This window comes from Elephas maximus, chromosome 6 (genome assembly GCF_024166365.1).
Source record: "Elephas maximus indicus isolate mEleMax1 chromosome 6, mEleMax1 primary haplotype, whole genome shotgun sequence".
Classification (NCBI taxonomy): Eukaryota; Metazoa; Chordata; class Mammalia; order Proboscidea; family Elephantidae; genus Elephas; species Elephas maximus.
Window position 1 is genome coordinate 117,030,005 of NC_064824.1, and position 24,153 is coordinate 117,054,157.

Sequence of the window (24,153 nt, forward strand, 5' to 3'; positions counted from 1 at the left end):
TTTTAGAACTCCCCAGGTGATTCTGATGAGCAGCTGGTAGTGACCACAGCCATAGGTGAAGCCAGAAAGAGCTGATCCCATGAAAGAAGCTTGGGAAGAGGGGATTTTTCCTGGCTCAGTGGGTGGAGGCTGGTTCACCCTGGGAGGGTTCACTCTTGGCCGTCCATCCATTCATTCATTCGCCAAAGTGCCAGCACTGTTCTAGATGCCGAGGATAGACTAGGAACAAGCAGACATGGCCTCCGCCCTTGTGGGGTTTACATCTTGTGGGCCACCACAACGACGAAGATGGAGGGGTGTTTAGGGGGTAGCTGGGAAGTGGGGAGCAGGAAACTGTTGCGTACACTTTTTTTTTTATTGTGGTAAAATATATATAACACCGATTTACCATTTTAACCATTTTAATGAGCACAATTCAGGGGTATTCAGTCCGTTCAAAATGCTGTGCAACCGCTAGTTAGTTTCAGAACATTTTCTTCACCTTAAAAGGAAACCCCGTGCCCGTTAAGCAGTCACTTCCCATTCTTCCCCTCTTTCCAGCCCCTGGCAAGCACTAATCTACTTTCTGTCTCTAGGGATTTGCCTATTCTGGACATTTCACAGAAATGGAATCATAGAATCTGTAGCCTTTGCAACTGGCTTCTTTCAATTAGCGTAATGCTGTCAAGTTGCCTTCAGGTTGTAGCATGTATCAGCACTTCATTCCTTCTCATGGCTGAAGAGTGTTCCACTTTTTGTTCCTCTCTTCATCGGTTGATGAACTTATGGATTGTTTCCACCTTGCAGCTACTGTGAATAGAGCTATTACAACTATTTGTGTACAAGTTTTTGTTTGAACACCTGCTTTCTGTTCTTTTGGGTGCCTACAAAAAAAAAAAAAAAAGCCCAAAAGCCCTTATTTATTCTTTGCTCCCCCCTCCTTTTTTGTAATAACACCGTATGATTTATTTATTTATTTTTAACCAAGTATGACTTGGATAAAAAAAATTTTAAAAAGAAAAATTGTTTAGGCCTCAATAAAAAAGGACCTGGGATGCAGGCTAAGGAGAGAGGGTTTTATTCAGTAGGTGAGAGGGAGCCAAGGTAGGCGGTTCAGCAAGATCAGAGCTGGGTGGGAAGGCAGGAGGCTGGGCTCTCAGCTAATCAGAGCGGGGAGCTAACCCCTCTCCTCTCACGCCCCTGAGCATGTGACCTCCTGGTTCATGATGGGAATTCTCTGGGCTGGGCTGGAAGGGCAGCCCCTGAACCCAGGGCGCTCCCAGGTTCTCAGCCCTTTGCTCCCACATCCCTCCACCCCAGGCTCACCCACGATGACCAAATTGAGCGCCCAGGTCAAAGGCTCTCTCAACACCACCACTCCAGGGCTGCAGATATGGAGGATCGAGGTGAGCCCCTGCCTGCGGAAGGGGGAGGGTGCTGCAGACTTGGGACCCTGAGGGAAGGAAGGGGCCTGGGATTCTGTTTAAACGCTTCCAGTCCTGCCCTGCTGGCTTGAGCCGTCTTCACCTGGCTCCTCCTACCCAAGCTGCCCCTTTCCCTCCCTGCACCCCCTCCCCTCCGGAGTCAGCCACATCCCCCTGCTCTTTCTCTTCCTCCTTTTTCCAGTACCTTCTCTTCTCCTCATTGGCTGCATATCTTCCCCTTTTTCTCCCTTCCTCTTTCATCTGTCTCTTCTCCTCTTCCTCATTTATCTGTCAACTTTCCTCTCCATTCCATCCTCCCTCACTTTTAAAAACTATTTTTCTTAATAATAATAATAACAAACATAAAGTCAGTGTGTACAAATTGTATATATCAAAACTGAAAATAATACAATAGAACGTTTGAATTTTTAATCACAATGATTAGAAACTTAAGATCACCGCTGTTGTTAGATGTCGTTGAGTTGGCCTCCGACTCACGGTGACCCCAAGCACAAGGAGATTGTACCCTTGTGATCCGTGGGATTTTCATTGACTGATTTTTAGAAGTAGATCGCTATGCCTTTCTCCTTAGTCTGTCCTAGTCTGGAAGTTCTGTTGAAACGCGCTCAGTATTTTAACAACACACAAGCCTCCACTGGCACAAGCCACTGCTGGCTGTGCGTGAGGTGCACTGACTGGGAAACGAACCTGAGCCTCCTGATGGAAGGCGAGACTTCTACCACTGAACCGCCATTGTAACCTCCAGGATATAATAATTCACTGTAAAACAGTTATGCTTGTTTTCATGGAAATGAAAGTGTTTATTACAGTTTCAAAGCATACTTGCTCCAATATTTGTTTCCTATTAAATAAGGGAGAATGGCTGGATTTGAGTCATGTGATAGGGTGGACCTTAAGTTCTCTTCACTTTTCTCTTTCTTTCCCTGCTTCCATTTCCTTTTCCTTCTCCCCTCTTCCTTGCCTTCTTCCCCTAGTTCCTGTGTCTCTCTCTCTCTTCCTTCACCTCCTCCTCACATTCCTCCTCCTCATCAGCTTTTCTCTGTGCCCTCCTCCTCCCTGTTCTCTGCCTCTCTCCACCCACCCTGTGGGTCAAGGGCGGCAGGACTGCAGGGTCCTGGGGGGCCAGGGCAGCCCCCGACCTCCTTGTCTCCCTAGGCCATGCAGATGGTGCCTGTTCCTTCCAGCACCTTCGGGAGCTTCTTCGATGGCGACTGTTACATAGTCTTGGCTGTGAGTGTGGGGCTGGCAGGGGAGGGGTGATCAGGGATCAAAGCCTACTCATCCACTGGTGTCAGGCTAGGTGGGAGAGAGAACTAGTCTGGCTTCAACCCCAGACACTATTCACTGGGTGTGCCCCAGTGCCCAGCCTTGGGCTGGCTCTGCAAGGGATCAGGGACAGAAGAGGCTGCCCTGCCCCTGAGCCATTGAGCTCCTTGCTGAGGCCCCCTTCTGTGGATTCACAGTCTTGGGGGACATTCTGGGTGTCACCCAATTAGAACCCTCATTTCCAAAATCCTTGCTTATCTTCATATCACCTCCTTGATTTTTCCCACATCCTGGTACCACCAGTACTATGAATTCATTTGTATTTTTCATTATACTAACTCGCTTTAACATTTAAATGCATTTATTTAAAAATATCTCTGTATCGTTACGGTAAATGAGTATCAATGTCACGTGTCACTAATAAAAAGTAGCTATAAAATATTTACACAACTATTGCATCTAATACATGTATTTGTATACCGCCTCATTACTTCACATACCTCTGGTGGACCATGCACAGCACTTTGGGAAATGCTGCTATGATCCAATCAAGTTATCTCCAAGATGAGGACAGCAAGGCCCTTGGCAGACTGGGGCTGAGACTCAGGGTCTGAATTGCCCATCCAGTGGGCTTCCCTGTGCCAAGCTCATTGTGGTCCAGGACCCATGTGGTGTAGCAGACCTTGCAAAACAGGGAGGCTGTACAAGCCCAGGGCCTTGGGTCCACTCAGCACTCCTCTCCCCTAGATCCACAAGACTGGCAGCAACACGTCCTATGACATCCACTACTGGATTGGCCAGGACTCGTCCCAGGACGAGCAGGGGGCTGCTGCCATCTACACCACACAGATGGACGACTTCCTAAAGGGCCAGGCTGTCCAGCACCGTGAGATCCAGGGCAACGAGAGTGAGGCCTTCCGAGGCTACTTCAAGCAGGGCCTTGTGTACGGGGGGATGTGGCAGGCTGGGGAGAAGGCCAAGGCTGGGAAGGGAAACTGAGACTGGAAGGGCACTATGGGGACCAGGGTGGAGATGGGGGGCTGAGCTGAGGGGGCATACCCGAGGCAGGGGAGGTGGGCAGTGGGAGGTGACCTTGGGCCAGGAAGGGAGCCTGAGGTTGTGGTGGGAGCCTGTGAGGTGTCCCATGTGACTTTTGGTGATTTTTCCTCACCTGTCTCCACTCTCTCATCCTCATTTCTGCTACGGCTCTGTCCTTAGCTCTTGTCCCTCTGAGTGTGCCTTTGGCTGCCCTCAGAGGCTGCTCTGAAAATGTGTGTACCACAAATTTTCTTCCATAAATCAACTCCTATTTGAATATCCTCGAGAGCTCAGTGACTAAGGAGGCCCTCTGGGGCATCACATCAAGCCCCAATCTGGCCAATGGATAAATACCTGCTCCCTCTTTCTCTAAAACAGGCATTTCACGTTTAAAACCCAAATTTCCAGCTTTTCTTGAAAAGTCTGAAGTTCTGGCTTCCTAGCTTCCCCATGGAAATACATGGTCTGGAGCCAAGTTGCTACTGATATGTAGGGTAGGCCAGGGCCTCTCTGCCCTTCAGTTGGCCGTAAGCTCCACCCCTCCTTATTGTCTTGCTCATTCCTCTTCCCATACTTATTGGAGTAGTCCACTTAACCCGGCATTTGTGCCGGCACCTCTCCTTCTTATCCTTTACTTCAGTTCCCTGCTCTCAGGGTCCTTCCTTATCCACACTGGCACCCTCCACATTACCAGGCCCCATCCCAGTGGGCCTTCAGCAGGACCCGAGTCAGTGGGAGGTAAGTGAGGCATCGAGGATGCAAACTTTAAGGAGGCCCTCACTCCCAGGGTCATGCGAGTGCATGCAACAGGCACCCTGAGAGAGAGTGACTCCTTCAAGTTTGCATCCTCCATCCCTCACCACCTCCCCCCATCCCAGCCCTGCCCCTCAGATGGCCCCACCACAGCCTCAGGCAGTCCAGGTCTGAGTGCAGGGGCCTGTTGCACCTCCCGGCCCTCTCCCTGGATCAGCTCACCTCTCTCCTCAGCATTCGCAAAGGTGGTGTGGCTTCCGGCATGAAGCAAGTGGAGACCAACTCCTACGAGGTCCAGCGGCTGCTCCATGTCAAGGGCAAGAGGAATGTGGTGGCTGGAGAGGTGGGCAAGCCAACTGGGGGATCATGCCAGGGCTTTGGGGCATGGCCTCCTGTCCACCCTCCCAGCCTGGAGGAGGCCTCAGATGGAGGCTTGGGGTGGAGGGCAGAGGCCAAGGAGAGGAGAGCAGCAGGGAAGGGGTGGCCAAGAGGTGATGGATGGTGGACAGGGTTTGAGTGGGGTCCGCGCCTCCCACATGGCTCCCCAGGTGGAGATGTCTTGGAAGAGTTTCAACCGTGGGGATGTTTTCCTCTTGGACCTCGGGAAGCTTATCATCCAGTGGAATGGGCCGGAGAGTAACCGCATGGAGAGACTTAGGGTAAACACCACCATGCTCAACACCTGCCCCTGTAGACCCAGCACCTACCCACTCCAGTCAAACTCTTACATGCCCCGATGGGACCTCATTCCAACAGGCCTCTCTCCCCTGGCTCTGTAGGAGAGGGTGTGTCCACAGGTGGATGTGAGTGTGTGTGTAGGTGGGGAGAGGGTATAAATGTGGGAGTTCGCGTGTGCGCTGTGGGTGCTAAACTGCATGCAAGTCCACTAAGATTTACTGAGTCCCTGCTGAGTGGCAAGGAGTCCCTGGGTGGTGCAAATGGTTAAGTACTTGACTACGGGCCTAAAGATTGATGGTTCAAACCCACCCAGAGGCACCTTGGAAGACAGACCTGGTGATATGCTTCCAAAAGGTCACAACCTTGAAAATCCTATGGAGAAATTCTACTCTGCACACATGGGGTAGCCGTGAGTCAGAATCGACTTGATGGCAACTAACAACGACAAAAACTGTGTGGCAGCCCCTGCACCAAGTGCTGGGCATTTGGTGGTGAATGAAATGGGCAGAGCCCTGCCCTCCAGAATTGGCCATCCAGTGGGGGGAATAACTGGCTATTCCCAGACAGGAATAATCAGAGATTTGAGGGATGGGAGCATGGCACTTGTGTTTCAGGGAAGGCTTCTGGGAGGAGGTAGAGGTGGGAAGAAAGCCTTAAGGAAGGAAAGAGAGTGGTTTGGCTAGGGGTCTGCCAGGAGGAGTGCAGGCAGGTCTCATAGGGTCACATGACAGATGGCTGTGGTTGGGTTTTATTCTCAGGGCTGTGGGAGGCCATTGACAAGTTTTAACGGGCAAGGGACATGCTCTCATCCATGATGTAATGTCATTTTGACTCCTGAGTAGGGATGAGGTGGGGTGGGGGGCAAAGGGAAGTGGAAGCCCCTGTAGTGATTTATGGTGGGGGTGGGTACATGGGCTCAGGCTTGGATGGTGGAATCCACCGGACTTACTTGTGTGCTGGACGAGAGGGTGAAGAAGGAAGGAGTGGGGCAGAAATGGAAGGCCTTGCGATTGAGCAGCTGTGGATGGATGGGAGTCCCATTTCCTAAGAGGGATAAGATAGGAAGCAACAGATTTGGAGCAAAAATTGAGAGTTCAGTTTTGGACATCTTGAAATGGCAGTCTTCTTGGAAGATGTTTTGAAAATATGAGAGCAGAGAGAGGGCTGGAGACAGCAATGTGGGCCTCAGCAGTCTAGAGGGGCCATTGTATATCCTGTCTCTGGGTGGGAGCGTAGAGAAGGGAGGGGGCCTAGGATTAAAATAAGAATAGCTGAAACAGTAAAGGTCAGGCTAGGGAGGGTGAGTCAGAGTGTGTGTGTGTGTGAGCATGTGTGTGAGTGTGTGTGAGGACATAAGGAAGTATGCTGTGTGTACATGTCCATGTATTTGTGAGCACAAGTGAGACTGTTCATTCTGTGTGTGCGATTATGACTGTGTGTGTGTCTGTGTGAGCGTATGTGAGACTGTTATGTGTGAGCACGTGTAAGACTGTGCTGCATATGTATGTGTGTGAGTGGGCTTTGGAGACTGAGTTCTGTGATCCTCAGACCTCAGCTCTTGTCCAAAACTGTGAAGTAAAATCACAAATTTCAGACAGTGCCAAAACTGAAGGCCCTACAAGTCCACCCAAAACAGCACTTCTGCCAAGGAGGAAACCTGCTTTCCTAACTGGTTTCCTATCCACACCTTAAAGGCTGGTCCAGGGTAGCCTCAAAGGGGAGAATCGGGGCAGTGCCTCAGCGCTGGCCCGACGTGGCTGGGGTGGTGGGCGCTACCTTGTCCCTGCCAGCCTTCATGGGTCACCTGGAGTCTCCCAGCAGGGCATGACCCTGGCCAAGGAAATCCGTGACCAGGAGCGGGGCGGGCGTGCCTTTGTGGGCGTGGTGGAGGGGGAGGACGAGAAGGCGTCCCCGAAGCTGATGGAGGTGATGAACCACGTGCTGGGCAAGCGGATGGAGCTGAAGGCAGCTGTGCCCGACACCGTGGTGGAGCCGGCGCTCAAGGCCTCCCTCAAGTTGTACCAGTGAGTGCATGGCTGGGGCCTTCTGCATGCTGGGGGACTTCCTGGGGCAGGGCCCCCAGCTGGGAACTATGCCCTTCGTTTGATTTGCAGCGTGTCAGACTCGGAGGGAAAACTGGTGGTTAGAGAAGTCGCCACACGGCCACTCACACAGGACCTGCTCAATCACGACGTGAGTCCCCAACTCCCAACTGGCCTACTTCTCCCCTAAAAGCAGGATAAATTCCAGTGGGCTGGGGTGGGTGTGGGAGGGCAATAGACTTTATATATATATATATATATATATATATATATATATATATATATATATATGTATATATGTATATATGTATATATGTATATATATGTATATATACATATACTTTTTTTTGGTGAAAATATACACAGCGAAGCATACAACAATCAACAATTTCTACATGTACTATTCAGTTACGTTGATTACATTCTTTGAACTGTGCAACCATTTTTGCTGTCCTTTTCCAAATTATTCCACCACCATGAAGATAAACTCGCTGCCCCCTAAGCTTCTCATCTAGTCTTATGAGCTGCTATTGTCAATTTGATCACATAGAGATAATTATTTTAAAGAGCACAATGCTCAAGACAGGCATTCTCACTTATTAAGATAAAATACTGTTTGGTTTAAAGATGACTTCAGAGGACAGCTTTGGTTTAAGGTTAAGATTTCAAGATTATCTCAGAGCAATGTTTTCAGGGGTTGATCCAGCCTCAGTGGCTCTAGAAAGTCTGGTTTCCATGAGAATTTGAAATTCTAGTCCACATTTTCCACCTTTTGATCGGCAAGAGACTTTTTGTGCCTGAAAGCCCCCCAGTCCAATACTCCCAGACTCACTCTGGGTCTTTCTCTCTCACTTCTAGGATTGTTATATCCTGGACCAGGGGGGCCTGAAGATCTTTGTGTGGAAGGGGAAGGGTGCCAATGCCCAGGAGAAGAAGGAAGCCATGAACCAGGCACTGGTAGGGGTGGGGGTCAGGGAGTAGGGAGAACCGTGAGGAGGGAAGAGACATAGAGACACATGCAGGGAGAAGGAAAGTGGGGTTCAGGCTGGGCACAGCACCAGGCAGAGGCTGAGGAAGACTCCAGGAAGGGGCAGGGCAGGGGGCTGGACCTTACCCAGCTGTGGGGGTCTGAGGGGCCATTCCATAGCCATCCTGGGGATTTTTGCACTCCAGGGAGCCAAGCCCTAGGCAACCCTGGGCCTCCTCAGGATGTAAGCTCTCACCTCCCTAGACTCAGACCTGTCTCAATGGAGGGAGGGAGAAATGGAGACTGGTCTTTGTCTTAGGGGGATTGGGCCAGCCTTGGGGCTGGTCAGTTTGGGGTCATTGTCAGGGCTGAAGTCAGTAACCCTAACTGGCTTGGGGTCCATGAGAGATTGGCAGTTGGGTTCAGGGCTGGAGTTGGAAGTGGAGCGTCAGGACTAGAACTGAAGCGGAATCAAGTTTGAGGTCAGCTTTGGCCTTGGGGCTGGAGTTAGAGCATTGGGAGGGGGGTTGGGTTTAGGTTTGGGCTTAGGACCAGGGTTAGGTTTGACCTTGGGTCTGGTGGGGGTTAGAGCCAGGCTTTGGCTTGCACAGGGGGTGGGGGCTAAGGAAGGGACATAGCCCCCAGCCATCTGCTTTTCTACCTAGAACTTTATCAAAGCCAAGCAGTACCCACCGAGCACGCAGGTGGAGGTGCAGAATGACGGGGCCGAGTCCGCTGTCTTCCAGCAGCTCTTCCAGAAGTGGACAGTGCCCAACCGGGCCTCAGGCCTGGGAAAAACCCACACTGTGGGCTCTGTGGGTGAGAGCCAGGCCAGGGCATGGTGGGTGGGGTGGGGGACTCAGGAGTGGGCCAGAAAAGCACCCTGGATCTATCCTTTCCCTCTTTCCCAGCTTACTTCTCCCATGCATGCTTTTACCCTGGCTCTGGGCACCCCCAGATGGGGTTGGGGACACACAGGGGTGTGGATAAACTCAAGAGTTGTCATAAAAGGGAGCTGAGAACTACCTGTCTTTTGTTTGGAATGGGGTTGCTCCCTGGGAACAAAGAGCTTCAGTCTCTCATCAGACAGTATAAGGGCAAGCTTGGCACCAGGCCCCTGGGGGGAGTATAAAAGGATCATGTACAGCTCCCATCATCGAGGAGCTCCCTGTTGAGCTGGGAGATCAGGCCAGTGGATTGAAGCCTGGATTCTGCAGAGGTCAGGACGTGGGCAGGCCATCACACCTTGCCCTCTGTCCTCCTCTTGCTCCCCTGGAGGCACTGGTTAAGCATGAGTCTTAGGAGCAGAAGATATTGTTCTATATTATAGCACTGCCTCTCTGACTGTGACATTGGGTAAGCTACTGAATCTTTCTAGCCTTAGTTTCCTCATCTGTAAAATGGGTATAAAAATTGTAGCCACCGGTCAGGGCTGTTGAGAGGGTACAGAGGACCAGGCTATAAAGTGCAGGTTGGGCAACCAGCAAGCCCTCAGCTGGTGACAGGTGGTATCATGACTCTCCCAACCCCAGCCAAGGTGGAGCAGGTAAAATTTGATGCCACATCCATGCATGTCAAGCCTCAGGTGGCTGCCCAGCAGAAGATGGTAGACGACGGGAGTGGGGAGGTGCAGGTATGTCAAGGGATGGGAGGACTTGTTGGGTGGGATGGGGGTGGCAGAGCCTGTCCTGAACCTCACATGGCCTGACGTTGGCCCCAGGTGTGGCGCATTGAGAACCTGGACCTGGTGCCTGTGGAACCCAAGTGGTTAGGACACTTCTATGGGGGCGACTGCTATCTGCTGCTCTACACCTACCTCATTGGCGAGAAGAAGCACTACCTTCTCTACATCTGGCAGGTCAGGCCCTGCCTACCCAGAGTAGAGTCAGCTCAGCCCCTTCCACCATACCTCTGCCAAGTGGCCATCACCCTTGAGTTGAATATCTCTGGTGGTGAGGAGCTCACTCCCTCAAGACACAGTGTACTCTAATATGGGGCTGCTTTGGCTGTGAGATTCCATTGACTTTGAGTACCCCATTCACAGCCCTTTTCATTTTTGGTTCTCTGGATCTCCCTTCCCATTTCTATCACCTCCTACACATTCCCTTTGCTCTGCCTACTTGTGTGAGTTTCTGTGTCCAGAAATGAGGGCTCAGGGAAGTGTGTGGGTGCTGGGGGTCAGTGGTGGGTCTGTGGGGCTTCCTCAAGGAAGGCACAGTAAGAAGGAAAAGAGGCTTGGGGTCAAGGTTCAAAGATGGGTTGCAGGTGGGTTAGAGTAGGGCTGAGGCTGGGCAAGTATTGGGGCTGGGATTAAAGTTAAGGTCTGAGACAGGGGGCATTTTTGTCCGTCTCCAGGGTGGGGCTGGGTAGGGAAGACGGTTGGGTTTGAGGCCAGGTCAGAATTGGGGAGGTTGTTGCTGAGGCTTGGGATAGGCTCCCGGTTGGGGGCTGACTCTGTCCCTTCTTCCCTTCCTGCTCTTCCCAGGGTAAGCAGGCCAGCCAGGATGAAATCACAGCCTCAGCCTATCAAGCTGTCATGCTGGACCAGAAGTACAATGATGAACCGGTACAGATCCGGGTCCCAATGGGCAAGGAGCCACCCCACTTCATGTCCATCTTCAAGGGACGCATGGTGGTCTACCAGGTACGGCTGCTAGACTGAAGTGCCTGGCAGTATCCACAACTAAGGCAGGGAAGGCCTCTGGGAGGTGGGAAAGGACAAGATCCTTGTCTGCGGGAGGGCCTGTGGGGTGACAGTATGGAAGGGGCCAGCGAGGGGGAGGCCCATTCTTGGAAGGAGAGGACTGTTGGAGGCCCCCTCACCTAAGAAGAACTGATAATAGAAACCATCATTCAGTCACTTTTAAAAAATGCATGTAATGAGCACCTACTGTGTACCAAGTACTGTCCACTCTCCAACTCTTTGAATCCTCTTGAAAAAGTAAGATATTTGGCTAGATTTGCTTAAACGATGCACCCGTCCAAACTGCATTAGTGAATCCCAACATGAGGAGGTGGTCCTCTCATGCATGCGCTGAACCCACAGCCTATTTACTGAGCACCAACTAAGTACACAGCCCGTTGCAAAGCCCCTAGGAGGGAGAAGAATGACCTGCTGATACTTTTACCATCTTATTGGGAGAGGAAAGATACGTGGTTGTGCTTGAGCAGTGAACTTGCAGTCCGAGGCACAGTGTGGTTAAGTGCCAGAAAGAAAAGCTGAGTTTGAAGGGGAGTGTGAATACCCTGACCTGGGAATAGGCCCAGAATTCACAGTGAAGAAGGGATTAGGAAGCAGTCTTAACATTTGGGTCAGAGTTGCAGAGTTTAGCAGAGTAAAATGGGGCCTACAGCGCAGGTGGCAGCACAGACAAAAGCCCTGGGTTAGGCTCCATGGGCGGTGAGAAGCTAGGCCTGGCTAACCTGGAGGGCGCGGGAGAGCAGTGAGTCTAGAAAGGCAGTTTGCAGCTTTCCCACAAAGGGCCCTGAAATGCCCAGGAGAGGAACTAGTTGCCATTGTGTTGACTCCGATTCCTGGCAATCCCACATATATCAGAGTAGAGCTGTGCTCTAGAGTTTTTAATGGCTGATTTTTTTCAGGAGTGTATCGCCAGGCCTTTCTTCCAAGGCTCTTCTGTGTGGACTTGAACCTCCAACTTTTTGGTTAATGGCTGAGTGCATTAACCGTTCACACTGCCCAGGGGCGACTCCTGGCTGAGCTTGGCCTTTATTCTATAAGCAGTGGGGAGCCACTGACGGTGTTTGAGCAGAGGCATCCATAATCAAAGCAATGTTTTGAAAAGATTGGTTCGTGTCTGTGATGGTGTATCAAAGGAACTGGAGGGTGAAGAGCAGGCCGACTCCATCCCAACTCCTTCCTCTCTGGTTCTCTTTGTGCCCCTTGAGCCCTCCATCATGATCTTCTCTATTAAGTTACTCCCCCTCTCTCCTGACCTCCGCACCACACCTTTTAGGGAGGCACCTCCCGGGCTAACAGCTCGGAGCCCGTGCCCTCCACACAGCTGTTCCAGGTCCAGGGCACCGGCGCCAACAACACCAAGGCCTTTGAGGTCCCAGCCCGGGCCACCTCCCTCAACTCCAACGATGTCTTCGTCCTCAAGACCCAGTCCTGCTGCTACCTGTGGTGTGGGAAGGTGTGTGCAGGCTCAGAGGCCCACATCCCCAAATGGGTCCTGGGGTCCTCCAGCCTCTGAGCAGACCTGGATCAGGGTGGGACCTCAGGCCGACTAGGTCCTGCTCACTCATTTCCCTGCTGCCTCTGGGGCTCAGTGTCTGCCTCGTCTCTGGCCGTGCCTCGAATTCTGTGCCTCTACGTCTGAGTCAGTCTCTCTTGTTCTGTTTGGTCCAGCACCTCTGTCTGTCCCAGTGTTGGTCTGTCTCTATGTCTTGAGCTCTCTATCTCTATATCTGCCTCTGTCTCTCCATTTACCGCTGTGACAAGGACTCTCAGCCTCTTGGAGTCCATACCCCGCCCTCTAAAGTGGTGCCAACTCTCTTGTCTTTTCTGCCATTCTTTGAAACATCAAGGACAAAGGGGATGATGGGAGAATGGGCCCCACTTCAGCTGTGTGTGGGGTCTGACTTAGGGGCGCCTTCTCAGGCCCCAGAGCTCTGGGGAAGGGTGGGAGCAGGAGGTGGCACTAGACATGGTGTCCCCCAGCTCACCTGACCCCCTCTTTTTCCCAGGGCTGTAGCGGAGATGAGCGGGAGATGGCCAAGGTGGTGGCTGACACCATCTCCCGGAAGGAGAAGCAAGTGGTGGTGGAAGGACAGGAGCCAGCCAACTTCTGGGTGGCCCTGGGCGGGAAGGCTCCCTACGCCAACACCAAGAGGTAACCAGCTGGTCCCTCTGCCTCTGGCCCACCTTCCGAGGCTGGAGAGCCTCCCGGCACCTCTACCGCCATGGTCCACAGCCTGAGGTGGGGACGGACTGAGAACTCTGTGTACCAGGCTCCCAGGGCTACGTGATGCACCCGGGGCAGTCATGCCCTGGAGCTTCTTGGGAACAGGGGTTGTGTCTGTGCTGCTCATCAGGGCATGGCTGGGACCTGGGGGTCTTCTCTTAGCAACGGGAGTTCACAGCCATAGGAGGCAGCTCAAAGAGAAGGGCAAGCTATAGGTTTGCCCTTCCCTCAGGTACTGACGCAGGCTCAGATGTTGAGGAGCACCAGGCGAAAATCCCTTTCAAAGGGTTTTCCTAACGAGTATCCATGTTCTACCATTCTCTAGTTCAAAAGCAAAAGGGCCTGTGGTAGTAGCAGCAGGAGGGATGGAGGGAACATACCAGAAAGACCTTTCTAACAGGACTGTAGATGAGTCGCTAGAATGCATGTAATGGAATTTTCTCCCCGAGAGCACTCGTGGGGTGAGGGAGGATCCTTTCGTTGGATAAGAAGAGAGGGAGTTTTGCTAGGAGATGGGCTTTCCATTTTGTTGTGCGCCATTGAATTGATTTTGATTCACAGCGACTCTATATGACAGAGTAGAACTGCCCCATAGAGTTTTCTAGGCTGTAATCCTTATGGGAGCAGATTGCCAGGTCTTTTTCTCACAAAGCTGCTGGGTGGGTTCGAACTGCTAACCTTTTGGTTAGCAGCTGAGCACTTAGCCGTTGCACCACCAGGCCCTGTCTTTTCATTTTAGAGTCCCTCAAAGTTCAGTGTCCTTGATTCTCCTATCCTCCACCAACACAATTTTCTCACCCTCCTGCAGATTGCAGGAAGAAACCCTGGCCTTCACACCCAGGCTCTTTGAATGTTCCAACAAGACTGGGCGCTTCCTGGCCACTGAAATTCCTGACTTCATTCAGGATGACTTGGAAGAGGATGACGTGTTCCTGCTCGATGTCTGGGACCAGGTAGGAAGAGGCCTGGGGCCCGCCTCAATCCCTAGGCTGAGAAAGAGTAGATGTCAAAGTTTTCTTGGCACCCACGTATTTTCTCCCTGGGAACCAGATTATGAACAACAGGAGCCTAAGAAGGGAGAAGAAAGGGGGAGAGCGTGCCCGGGGTCTCTGGGTAGGAGGTTATCTTCTCCACTCAATGTCTAATTTATTTCATGTGGCAGCAGGAGTGCTTTTGAGGATCTGGGCTCCAGAGAGTTGGGAGTCACAGATTTGCAGAACTTCCAAGTAGAGGGCATCTGTCCAATATCCTCATTTCCCAGATGCAAAAGCTAAGGCCCAGGGCAGATGGGGCCTGCCCGAGGTCGTATGACTGAGTGGTGGTAGAGCCTGGACTCAACTGTTGGACGTCTGAGTCTGGAATGAACTGAAGCAGAGCCCTGTGGGCCACTGAAAACAGGAAGGACCAACTGAGCGCTGGGATTCTCAACAGGTCTTCTTCTGGCTGGGAAAGGGTGCCAAGGAGGACGAGAAGAAGGCAGCAGCCATCACGGCGCAGGAGTACCTCAAGACCCACCCTAGCGGCCGTGATCCCGAGACTCCCATCATTGTGGTGAAGCAGGGACATGAGCCTCCCACCTTCACAGGCTGGTTCCTGGCTTGGGACCCCTTCAAGTGGACTGTGAGTGACCCCTGTCCAGCCCGTCCCTGTCTACGTGGCTTCTTCATGACACACCCTTAGAGCAGGGCTGACTCCCTTGTGATGTATGATCTACTTATTTGTAGGGGATTAGAGGTGACTCGGAGCCCCGGGGTGGTGTAAATAGTTAACAAACTTGGCTGCTAACCAAAAGGTTGAAGGTGTGAATCCACCCAGAAGCTCCTCGGAAGAAAAGTCTGGCAGTCTACTTCCAAAAAAATCAGCCATTGAAAGCCCTGTGGAGCACAGTTATACTCTGACACGCATGAGTCAGAACTGACCCAATGGCAACTGGTAGAGATGACTTAGAACAAAAAGTAAGGCTGCAGAAAGAACATTATATCCCCTGGAGAGGGAGAGGGAAGGAACTCTATCAGAAACCTAGGTAATAACGTAAAGCCTTGCTTGTGCACTCTAGTTAGCTTAAAGCTGCTGGAATCATAGGTAAGATTTACACTGGCCATTTCAGTTAATTAGAATAAAATAAAATAAAAAATTCAACCGCTCAGTTGTGCTAGCCATCTTTCAAGTGCTCAATAGCCATGTGTGGCAAGTGGCTGACATACTGGGCAGAGCAAATATCCATTTCCAACGTTGCAGAAAGTTCTACTGGATGGCGCTGCTGGATCCTCATTCCAGATAAAAGGAAACATGTCAGTTTCAAAGGACAGACAAATGTTCTCCTGGCCCTAAAGTCTAAGCAAAATGGCTCATGTCCCTTACCCAAGGGACAGTGAATCAGACTTCTACACCGTGGTTCCTAAACCTACCCCAGTAGAAGCAGAGTCCTGAGGGGCAGGTCCTTACAGTGGAACCCCAGTGAGGGTTTCCTGCAGGAGGGAGGAAGGCCAAAGTAGAGTGAGAGCCGCAGCCTTGTGCTTTCTGGTGCTCTAAATTGATGCAAGAGAGCCCTGGTGGTACTCGTTAAGCACTGGGCTGCTAATGGAAATGTCAGTGGGTCAAATCCACCAGCTGCTCTGTGGGAGAAAAGACCTGGTGACCTGCTTCTGTAAAGATTACAGCCTGGGAAACCCCGTGGGGCAGTTCTACTCTGTCATAAAGGGTTGTTTTGAGTTGGAAGCGACTTGGTGGCACACAATAGCAATAAAATTGATGCAACAGTCAAGCTTAGGGAACATGGAGAGCTTAGGTTAATTTGCAAAAAAAATTTTTTTTAATTCAGTGATTGAAGGGCTGAGTTTAACCTTGAGCCTGGATCATATAAATCTGAAGGCTAGCAAATCTAGATGCCAGAATTTCTCATATCCATATCAGTGCCCCAGGTCAACCACACTGGCAGTATTCCCCTCCCCTCAAGTCTGTGCTGGCTTCTCTCTCAGCCTCATTCATTCATTCAGCATAACATGAATGATGTGTCAGGCTCAGTGCCAGGCACTGGGAATACAGAGATGGGACCTCTCAGGGATCCACGGCCCCTTCCACCCGCTTCACTCCTCTGCAGCAGGGTTTCTCCCTGACTCTCCCAGGATCCCCCCTGTTCTCCAGGACCCGAATGCCCCCAGAACCTACACAGTGTCAGCAGGTTCTCAAAGCTGCTTGTGGGTGCCCACAGTGGTGCCCGAGGGTGGAGGGAACAAACCACTCCTCTCCATCCCCATGTCAGGCTGTGCAGGAACAGAAAGCCCCTTTGATTCCATGCTCACCATCTAACCTCCTTTCCGAGGGACCCTCCCCAAACCCAGCCAGAGCTTCCCCTTCCCCTCTTCACCACCAGGCCCCAAGCCAGCCTTCTTTCAACTCCTGAAGGAAGATAGCCTTCCTTCCCCTCTGCTAAGACCTATGTCTAATCTGTCACTTACTTTATACGCAGAACGCCAAATCCTATGAGGACCTGAAGTCGGAACTTGGAAACCCTGAGGACTGGGGCCAGCTCACTGATGTGAGTATGCGGCAGCGGGGCTGGCCCTGGCCTTCTCTCTCAATGCCTTGAATCTGTGCCAGGTGGCTGGCCCTGTGGTGGTCTGCTGGTAGTCAGAAAGCTCCAGAGAAGAAGCCAATGGCCTACCATTTCCCCAACTTCTTATGGAAGTTCTTCATGCTGTTTATCATTAATGCCTCTAGTTGTGTTTCCTTCATTCTCTAGTGAAACGGTTCTCAAGTTTTATCATGCATAAGAGTCTGGGCAATGGGGTGTGGGTGGGGGAAAGCTTATTAAAATGCAGATTCTGAGGCCTGCTCCCAAAGATTCTGGTTTGTAGAACTGGGTTGGGACCTAAGAACCAGCATGTTTTTGACAACGGGCCCAGGTAATTTGATACAGTTAGTCCAGGGACTACACTTTGAGAAAGAGTGATTTCTCTACACACTGTCACTCTTGGGATCTCTTCTCCAGGTAGGATAACTGCAATGCCTTCAGTTTTTCCATTAGTTGACCAAAATGTATTTAGTCTATAGACCACTGGCCTGGGATATGGGAATATGAAATCAAAGCCTTTCTATCAAGAGTTCACAGGCTTACAGGGGAAATAACGCAGAGTAGATGCTGTAGAAATATGTCCAGAAAACGAGAGCAGTTTCACAAGCAGACTGGGGTAATCAACAGCTAACGCACAGGGTATCTCTACCCACTCACAGGCGGAGTATACCTGGTGGCCTTCAATAAACCCTTTTTGGTAGACTAACTTTGAAGGCTGAAAAGTATGAATAGGGCAAGGCTAAGTAAATATACAGGATGCCTGGTGGTGCAATGGTTAAGCACTCAAACCGAAAGTTCTGAGGTTCAAGCCCACCAGCCACTCCACTGGAGAAAAGGCCTTTCCATCTTCTCTCATAGATTACAGCCTAGGAAACCCTATGGGGATAGTTCTACCCTGTCCTATAGGGTTCTTATGAGTCAGAATCAACTCACAACAAGTGTGTTTACAGATGGCAATTTCACAACAGGTATCGGCAAGAGAGGGTCACAAATGACCAGGGTAGATTTGAACACGTGGGTGAAGGTAGTTTACTGAACAAAATAGCCATCTTGCACTAACTGGCTTTGGTCAAAGACCGCTATGTTCTTAGCTCGTGGGTCCAATCTAATGTGTGTGTTCTTATGAGGAGTGTATGCGGAAGGTGGGGAGGTGGGATTGGGGGAGTCAAGGGGGGCTTCTTGAAGGAGATGTCCTAGAATCAGTGCTGACTTCAGAGACAGATAGCCTGAGAGAGAGTGACAAACCAGTTGAAGTAACCAGTGATGTCCTTTCCTTCCTTAGGAGATCACAAGCCCCAAACTGGACATGTTCAATGCTAACACCAACCTCAGTTCTGGGCCTCTTCCCATCTTTCCCCTGGAGCAGCTGGTGAACAAGCAGGTGGATGAGCTCCCTGAGGGCGTGGACCCCAGCAGGAAGGAGGTGGGTCGGACTTGACCAGGAGGACAAGAAGATCCCAGTCAAACCCAACCCATTGGCATCGAGTTGATTCTGACTCATAGCGACCCTACAGGACAGGGTAGAACCGCCCCATAGGTTTCCAACGCTGAAATCTTTACAGAAGGACATTGCCACATCTTTCTCCTGAGGAGCATCTGGTGGGTTTGAACCATCGACCTTTCAGTTAGCAGCTCAGAGCTTAATCACAGTGCCACCAGGGCTCCTTGGACAAGAAGATAGGGCTTGCTTATTTGTTGAATGGTCCACCTGACACCCCCTCCATGTGCCCTGCAGATGAGGAGATGCTGGGGATGCCCTGGGAACAATACAGACCTGTCCCCTCTATCGCAGGCTTACGTCCCAGTGGGGAACAGATGAGAGATGCCTACTTACACTAGTGTTTGATTTCAGTGGCGATAAGTGGGACAGAGGTGAAGCGCAGCTGCCATCAAGAATATTTAAAACAGAAACCTGCTTTGGTCAGAGAGGATTTCCTTCAGAAAGGTGAACAGGAATATTTCAGGCAAAGTAGGGGCCAGTTATTCCTGGAGAAGGGAACATTGTATGCGAGTGCAGAGGTAGGGACTAGCACGGTGTGTGGCGAGACTGCCAGGTGGCCAGAGTGGCTGCCTGCTGAGAGCTGGGCAGAGGCAGCTGGTGAGGAAGACAGAAGCCAAACTGGACAGTGCCTTCTGTGCCATGTGACGGATTGTGTTCTCTCCCCTAAAAGTGGAGATGAGCCATGATGGTTTGAAGCAGGGAAGTGATGGTCAGATTTGCATTTTGAAAAGATCACTATAAGCTTCTCATGAAGAATGGATCATAGATGGCAAAGCAGCCATAGGAGACCAGGTAGGAGACCAGCTAGGAGAACAGTGCAGCTGTCAGGTTGGGAGAAGGATGGAAGCCCAGGATAGGTGGTGGCTCAGGAGGCCGAGAGAAATAGGTGGTTTAGGGCAATATTTAGGAGGTCAAATCAAGGATACGTGGTGATTACCGGATAAAGGGTTTGCGAGAACGGGAAACAATGAGTCGTTCTTTGAGATACAAAACCCTGGATCAGGCCGAACTTAACCCATTGCCATCGAGTCGATTCTGACTCATGGTGACTAGGTAACTAAAAGTTTGCATTCAACTACTAAGCTAAAGATTGCCAGTTTGAACTCACCCAGTGGTGCTGTGGAAGAAAGGCCTGGCAATCTGACTCCAAAAGGTCACAGCCTTGAATACCCTATGGAGTAGTTCTACTCTGTAACACATGGGGTCACCATGAGACTGAAAGTAGAAGGGGACAATGGATTTAGTGCTGGCTGTGCTGTTGAAGACCCTTGTGAGACCAAAAAAAAAAAAAAAAAACTTGCTACTGCCGAGTCAATTCAAACTCACAGCGACCCTCTAGGACAGAGTAGAACTGCCCCATAGGATTTCCAAGGCTATAACCTTAACAGAAGCAGACTGCCATATCTTTCTCCTGTGGAGCAGTTGGTCGGTTCAAATTCCCAACCTTTTGGTTAGTAGCCTAGCACTTTAACCACTGCACCACTAGGGCTACTTCCTTGTCAGGCATCCAGGTCAACATACACATTCAGTAGGCAGTCAGACTTTCTAAGTCTGTAAGGGGTTTGGCTTCGCTGTATACGTATAAATGCATCATTCCCAGAGCATTGCATCCTGCCTTGCACCTTGGAGAGCATTTTCCTACAAGTTCTCTCCCCTATCCTCCCATCTGTGAGGTGGCTGGAAGGCTAGGAGGTATCTGTGTCCTCACTATGTATAGCATTGGGTTGATCACACTGTGAGAGACAAGCTTAGCCCGGCCTCTGGTACATAGAAGGTACTCTGTAAATGCAAGTAATTATTCTTACTGTCTGTTCTATAACTCAAAAAACTGAGATCCAAAGAGGGGAAGTGACTTGCCTACTGTCACATAACTAGTTAGTAACAAAGCCAGCTCTTTTGAGTCTCACTCTTGTCATCATATCCTTAGGGATAAAAAAATGGACTTCTAAAGGGAAGGTGGCTAATGTCTTTAAATCACGTGATGGACAGGAGGCTGAAATGGTGTTACTTTCGAATGGAACAAACAGAATCAAGAAAGAAAGAAAAAAACCCACCATGGCAGAAGCAGTCTTTAACCTCAGATTATTATTTTTTTAAATCGGTCTTCTGTTGCTGATTTTTTATCGGGGGAGCAGTGTACATTCTTGCCACGTGGGAGGGAGGTCTTCAGACCCCTCTGCCTCCTCCGCACTCGAAGGTGAGCCAGTGACTGCAGTGATCACGGTGGGGGCCTGGCTACAGGCAGAGTGGGAAGAGGATAATCTGAGTGTTTGAGCACCAATGAATAAACCACAGGCAGGCGGATGTGGGCATGGGTGTGGCAGGTAATCAGCTGGCAGGGACTACAGGGTTCAAGACCAGGACAAATGAAAGATACAAGTCCACTGGGATGGGCAGTCCCTGCTATGTAGCCCAAGGGATCAGAGTCCAGCAGTCTTAACAATACCGAGGACCAAGCCTGGTTGGACCAGAGTGGCCACTGCAGAGACCTAGGACACAGCAGCCACAGCTGTGAGGGACCTGGGGGGACTGCAGACAGACTTGGGGCATGGCAGCTGCTCCCCATCTGCTGATGCCCAAACCACTCGTTTACTCTCTTCTCCCCAAACAAGGTGCTACACTGCCCTGCCTTGGGGAGCAGAGAAGGTTCCCGGGAGCCTTGAGGAGAGAATGCCCCAGGGGCAGGAAGCAAGTCTAATGACAGGTTAGAGAACTAGGTCTTCAGAATCACCCGAGTTTGAAATCCATCAACAGGTGTTTACCAAGAAGCTGTTCAATTCAGGGCTGTCTTCTGGAGTTAATAAAACACTCCCCTCGGCAACCCCCCTTAGCAAAGCCTAATATTTAAAGGAAGTCCACTGCTGTCACCCCAACCTGTCCCCTCCTGGTGTCTCAGGGAGCAGAAACACAGGTTGGGGGAACCTGTTTTATAGCAACTTGAATTTGAGGTTCTTACTTGAGTGTGCCTTGAGGGTATCTGGCTTGCCTTAAACAGCATCGCTATCGTATCATGTTAGAGTTGGGATGAAAGTTGTTTCAGTCAATCCCCTCATTTATGGCCCAGAAAGGTAGTGACCGCGAGTCATGACTTCCAAGCCAAGAGTGAAAAAGGTAGAATTCTGATATCCAATGCTTCTAGATCACTCTTAGGACAGGAGAAGCCAGGACAAGTCATTTATCTAAATACTTTGTTTTCTACTCAAAATAGCTAGGCAAAACCTGTCTCTGAATTTGTTCTGTGGACTTCCTAGTTTCTCCTCTTAGAATCCCCACCTCAGTTGTACCTTCTGCCACCACCCTCCCACCATCTCTAAGCAAAACTCCTCCCAGGAAATAACCCAGCTGATACATCCTCAGGGGAATATAAATGACGGAAGGGGTTCAACATGTTGCCTTTTATCCAAAACCAACCTGTAAGCTAAAAAGGATGAAGCTATCTATAGTGGTAAAATGTCCATCAACTACAAGCACAATAGTATGCTGGGCAGGTCGGAGAGGGAAGATAACAAGAAGCCTTTACAGTATCCCTGAAATCACGCCAGGAAGGGAGAGTCAGTGTGCTGCAGTGGGACATGTATGGGACTAGGAATCAGAGAACTCTGAATTTCAGCTTTATCATCTGAAAATGATAAAGTGTCAAGTGTCTCTGTAGACGCTACAGCAGCATATATAGATTAGAATGCTGCTAGCTCTGCCCACTAGGGAAGGGGCAGGCCCTACTTCCCTTGCGGCCGGTTGGCTAACTTGGTGCAAAGCAAGGTAGGATCCAGGAGGGAGAGCCCCTCCCTAGGGTAATGGGCTTTTGCTAGAACAGCCATTCCCCTGTGATAACAGCAACTAAGTCTTACGTATCCAGACTCAAGCCGACGCCCTCTTAAGGGCCCCTCTGCTTACTCTCCCTGCCAGCTCCTGTAAAGGATCCCCTCACTGAAGGTTCATTGTTTGCTAAGATAGATAACAAATACCTTGTTTTCAATGCCCTTTCACATGTGATATGTTTTTGTTCAAAAGGTCACCAGTTTGAATCTACCAGGCACACCTTGACACACACAGGGTCGCTATGTGTTGGAATTGACTCAATGGCAATGGGTTTGGATTTTTTTTTTCTTTCATATATTCGTTTCATCCTTATGAAAACTTAGAAAGGAGCAAAAATTGGCCTTTATGATATTTCTTCCATTTTATAGAAAGGAAAACTAAGACCTTGAAAGGGAAGCAACTTCTTAACCAAGCTTAGTCAAACGTCTTAATTCTTATTTCAGGGCTAATAAGAACCTGACCTTGGTCAAAGGAAAAGGAACTCAAGCTATCACATTACTGCCCTTTTCATTAGGTTCCAAATGTAATCATTTAGGGGTCAAACTTTTGGAACCCCCACATGCTGCCCTTGTCCTCCCTAGCCTTTTCCTGGCTCTCATGACATTGCCTGCTTTTGCTCTTCATTTGATATACATGCCATACCTACATGACTCATCCAGGAGTCCCTGGGTGGGAGATTAAAGCTTGGAGATTAGAGTCCACCTAGAGGTGCCTGGTGGTATAGTGGTTAAGAGCTACTTCTGCTAGCCAAAAGGTGGGCAGTTTGAATCCACCAGGCAGTCCTTGGAAACTCTATGGGGCAGTTCTACTGTTCTATAGGGTCACTATGAGTCAGAATTGACTTGACAGCAATGGGTTTGGTTTTGGTTTTAGAGGTGCCTAGGAAGAAAGACCTGATGGTCTTCTAAAAAATCAGCCATTGAAAACTCTATGGAATAGTTCTACTCTGACACACATAGGGCCACCATTAGTCAATCAACTCAATGGCAAAGGGTTTATATAACTCATCAGAACAAACCCTGGGCAATAATGTGAACTTTGTCCTCTGGTCCCTCTCCGCTTCTAGGAGCACCTGTCTGTTGAGGATTTCACAAGTGCCTTGGGGATGACTCCAGCTGCCTTCTCTGCCCTGCCTCGATGGAAGCAACAAAGCCTCAAGAAAGAAAAAGGACTATTTTGAAAAGGAAGCATAGCCTCAGCTGTAAAGCCCCACCCTACCCAGCTTGCGGGGCGGGGGCAGAGTTTTGTTGTTATTACTTATCATCCTATGCCAATTGAAGGGAAAATTTATAGTTGTGCTTGTGAGCAACAGGGCCTGTGGCAATGTCACCTGTTTGTAACCTACCTAAAGAGAATGCCTCCAGGAAGTCTCTATGATCTCAATCCCAGCTCTCCAGAAAGTGGCTGGATTGTTTCTATCCTAGGGTGCATCACTTTTAACCATCCTGTTCTAGAGCTTTTGCTTCTTAGAAGGGCAGCCAAACACTCCACAGCACAGTAGAGTTCCGAGGAGCCATCCCCAGGTTTTTCTCTATCATGACTCATTTTTATCCATCGCAGGTCACCTGAGGCATTTTAGTTTTACATCTTTCCCAGAGTAATGGCATTCCCTTTTCACATATACTTTCCTCACTGCCTTACCCAGGTCATAATAGCTACAGGGACCTCTTCTTTGAAGCACAGCTGAGTGCCCTAGATACCATATTAGACTTCACAATTCTCACTAGCCAGTATCCAGGGAGTGTGGCATATTCATTGAGTCTAGGTTTGAGGCTTAAGGTAAATACAAAATGCAAATGCTATTGCACCCCCTCTCTGGTACTCTTAATAACAAGGCAAAGGAAGAGCTTACCTAAGGCCAACGCTGAGTTTACAGGTTGCTACCCAGAAGTCTCTGCAAAGCCACAGGCTCCTCTGATGAAAACAAGTGAAACTCAGTGACTCCAGCCCTACACTGGTTTGCCATTCCATGTCCTTTCCTTTAAGATCTAACAGTGCTGCACAGAAGCAGGGTCAGAAGCCCAACAGCTTTCCACAGCTTCAACTGACTTTTAAAAGTGTCTGTAAGAGTGTGTCCTTTTCATAAATAAGAGTCACCAACAGAAGGTTAATAAAGGCTTTAATTTCACACACAAAAACTCTATGCATAATTTAAAAAGGAAACAC

General features: G+C 50.1%; 1 protein-coding gene across 2 annotated transcripts; it reads left to right on the top strand.

The window, feature by feature from the left end:
* Positions 1-1,235: 1,235 nt before the first annotated feature.
* VIL1 (villin 1) lies at positions 1,236-24,139 on the top strand. 2 transcript variants are annotated; one of them, XM_049888164.1, is made up of 19 exons: positions 1,236-1,385; positions 2,580-2,654; positions 3,438-3,634; positions 4,716-4,824; positions 5,030-5,140; positions 6,981-7,183; positions 7,274-7,352; positions 8,060-8,158; positions 8,834-8,987; positions 9,701-9,801; positions 9,889-10,026; positions 10,654-10,812; positions 12,143-12,322; positions 12,876-13,021; positions 13,902-14,046; positions 14,525-14,713; positions 16,563-16,631; positions 17,950-18,090; positions 23,054-24,139. In XM_049888164.1, the coding sequence occupies exons 1-19, from the start codon at positions 1,311-1,313 to the stop codon at positions 23,165-23,167; spliced, it is 2,484 nt and encodes an 827-aa protein (XP_049744121.1). In that variant the 5' UTR covers positions 1,236-1,310; the 3' UTR covers positions 23,168-24,139. The 2 variants fall into 2 exon arrangements, with proteins under 2 accessions (XP_049744121.1, XP_049744122.1); XM_049888165.1 differs by lacking the exon at positions 2,580-2,654.
* The last annotated feature ends 14 nt before the right edge of the window (positions 24,140-24,153 follow it).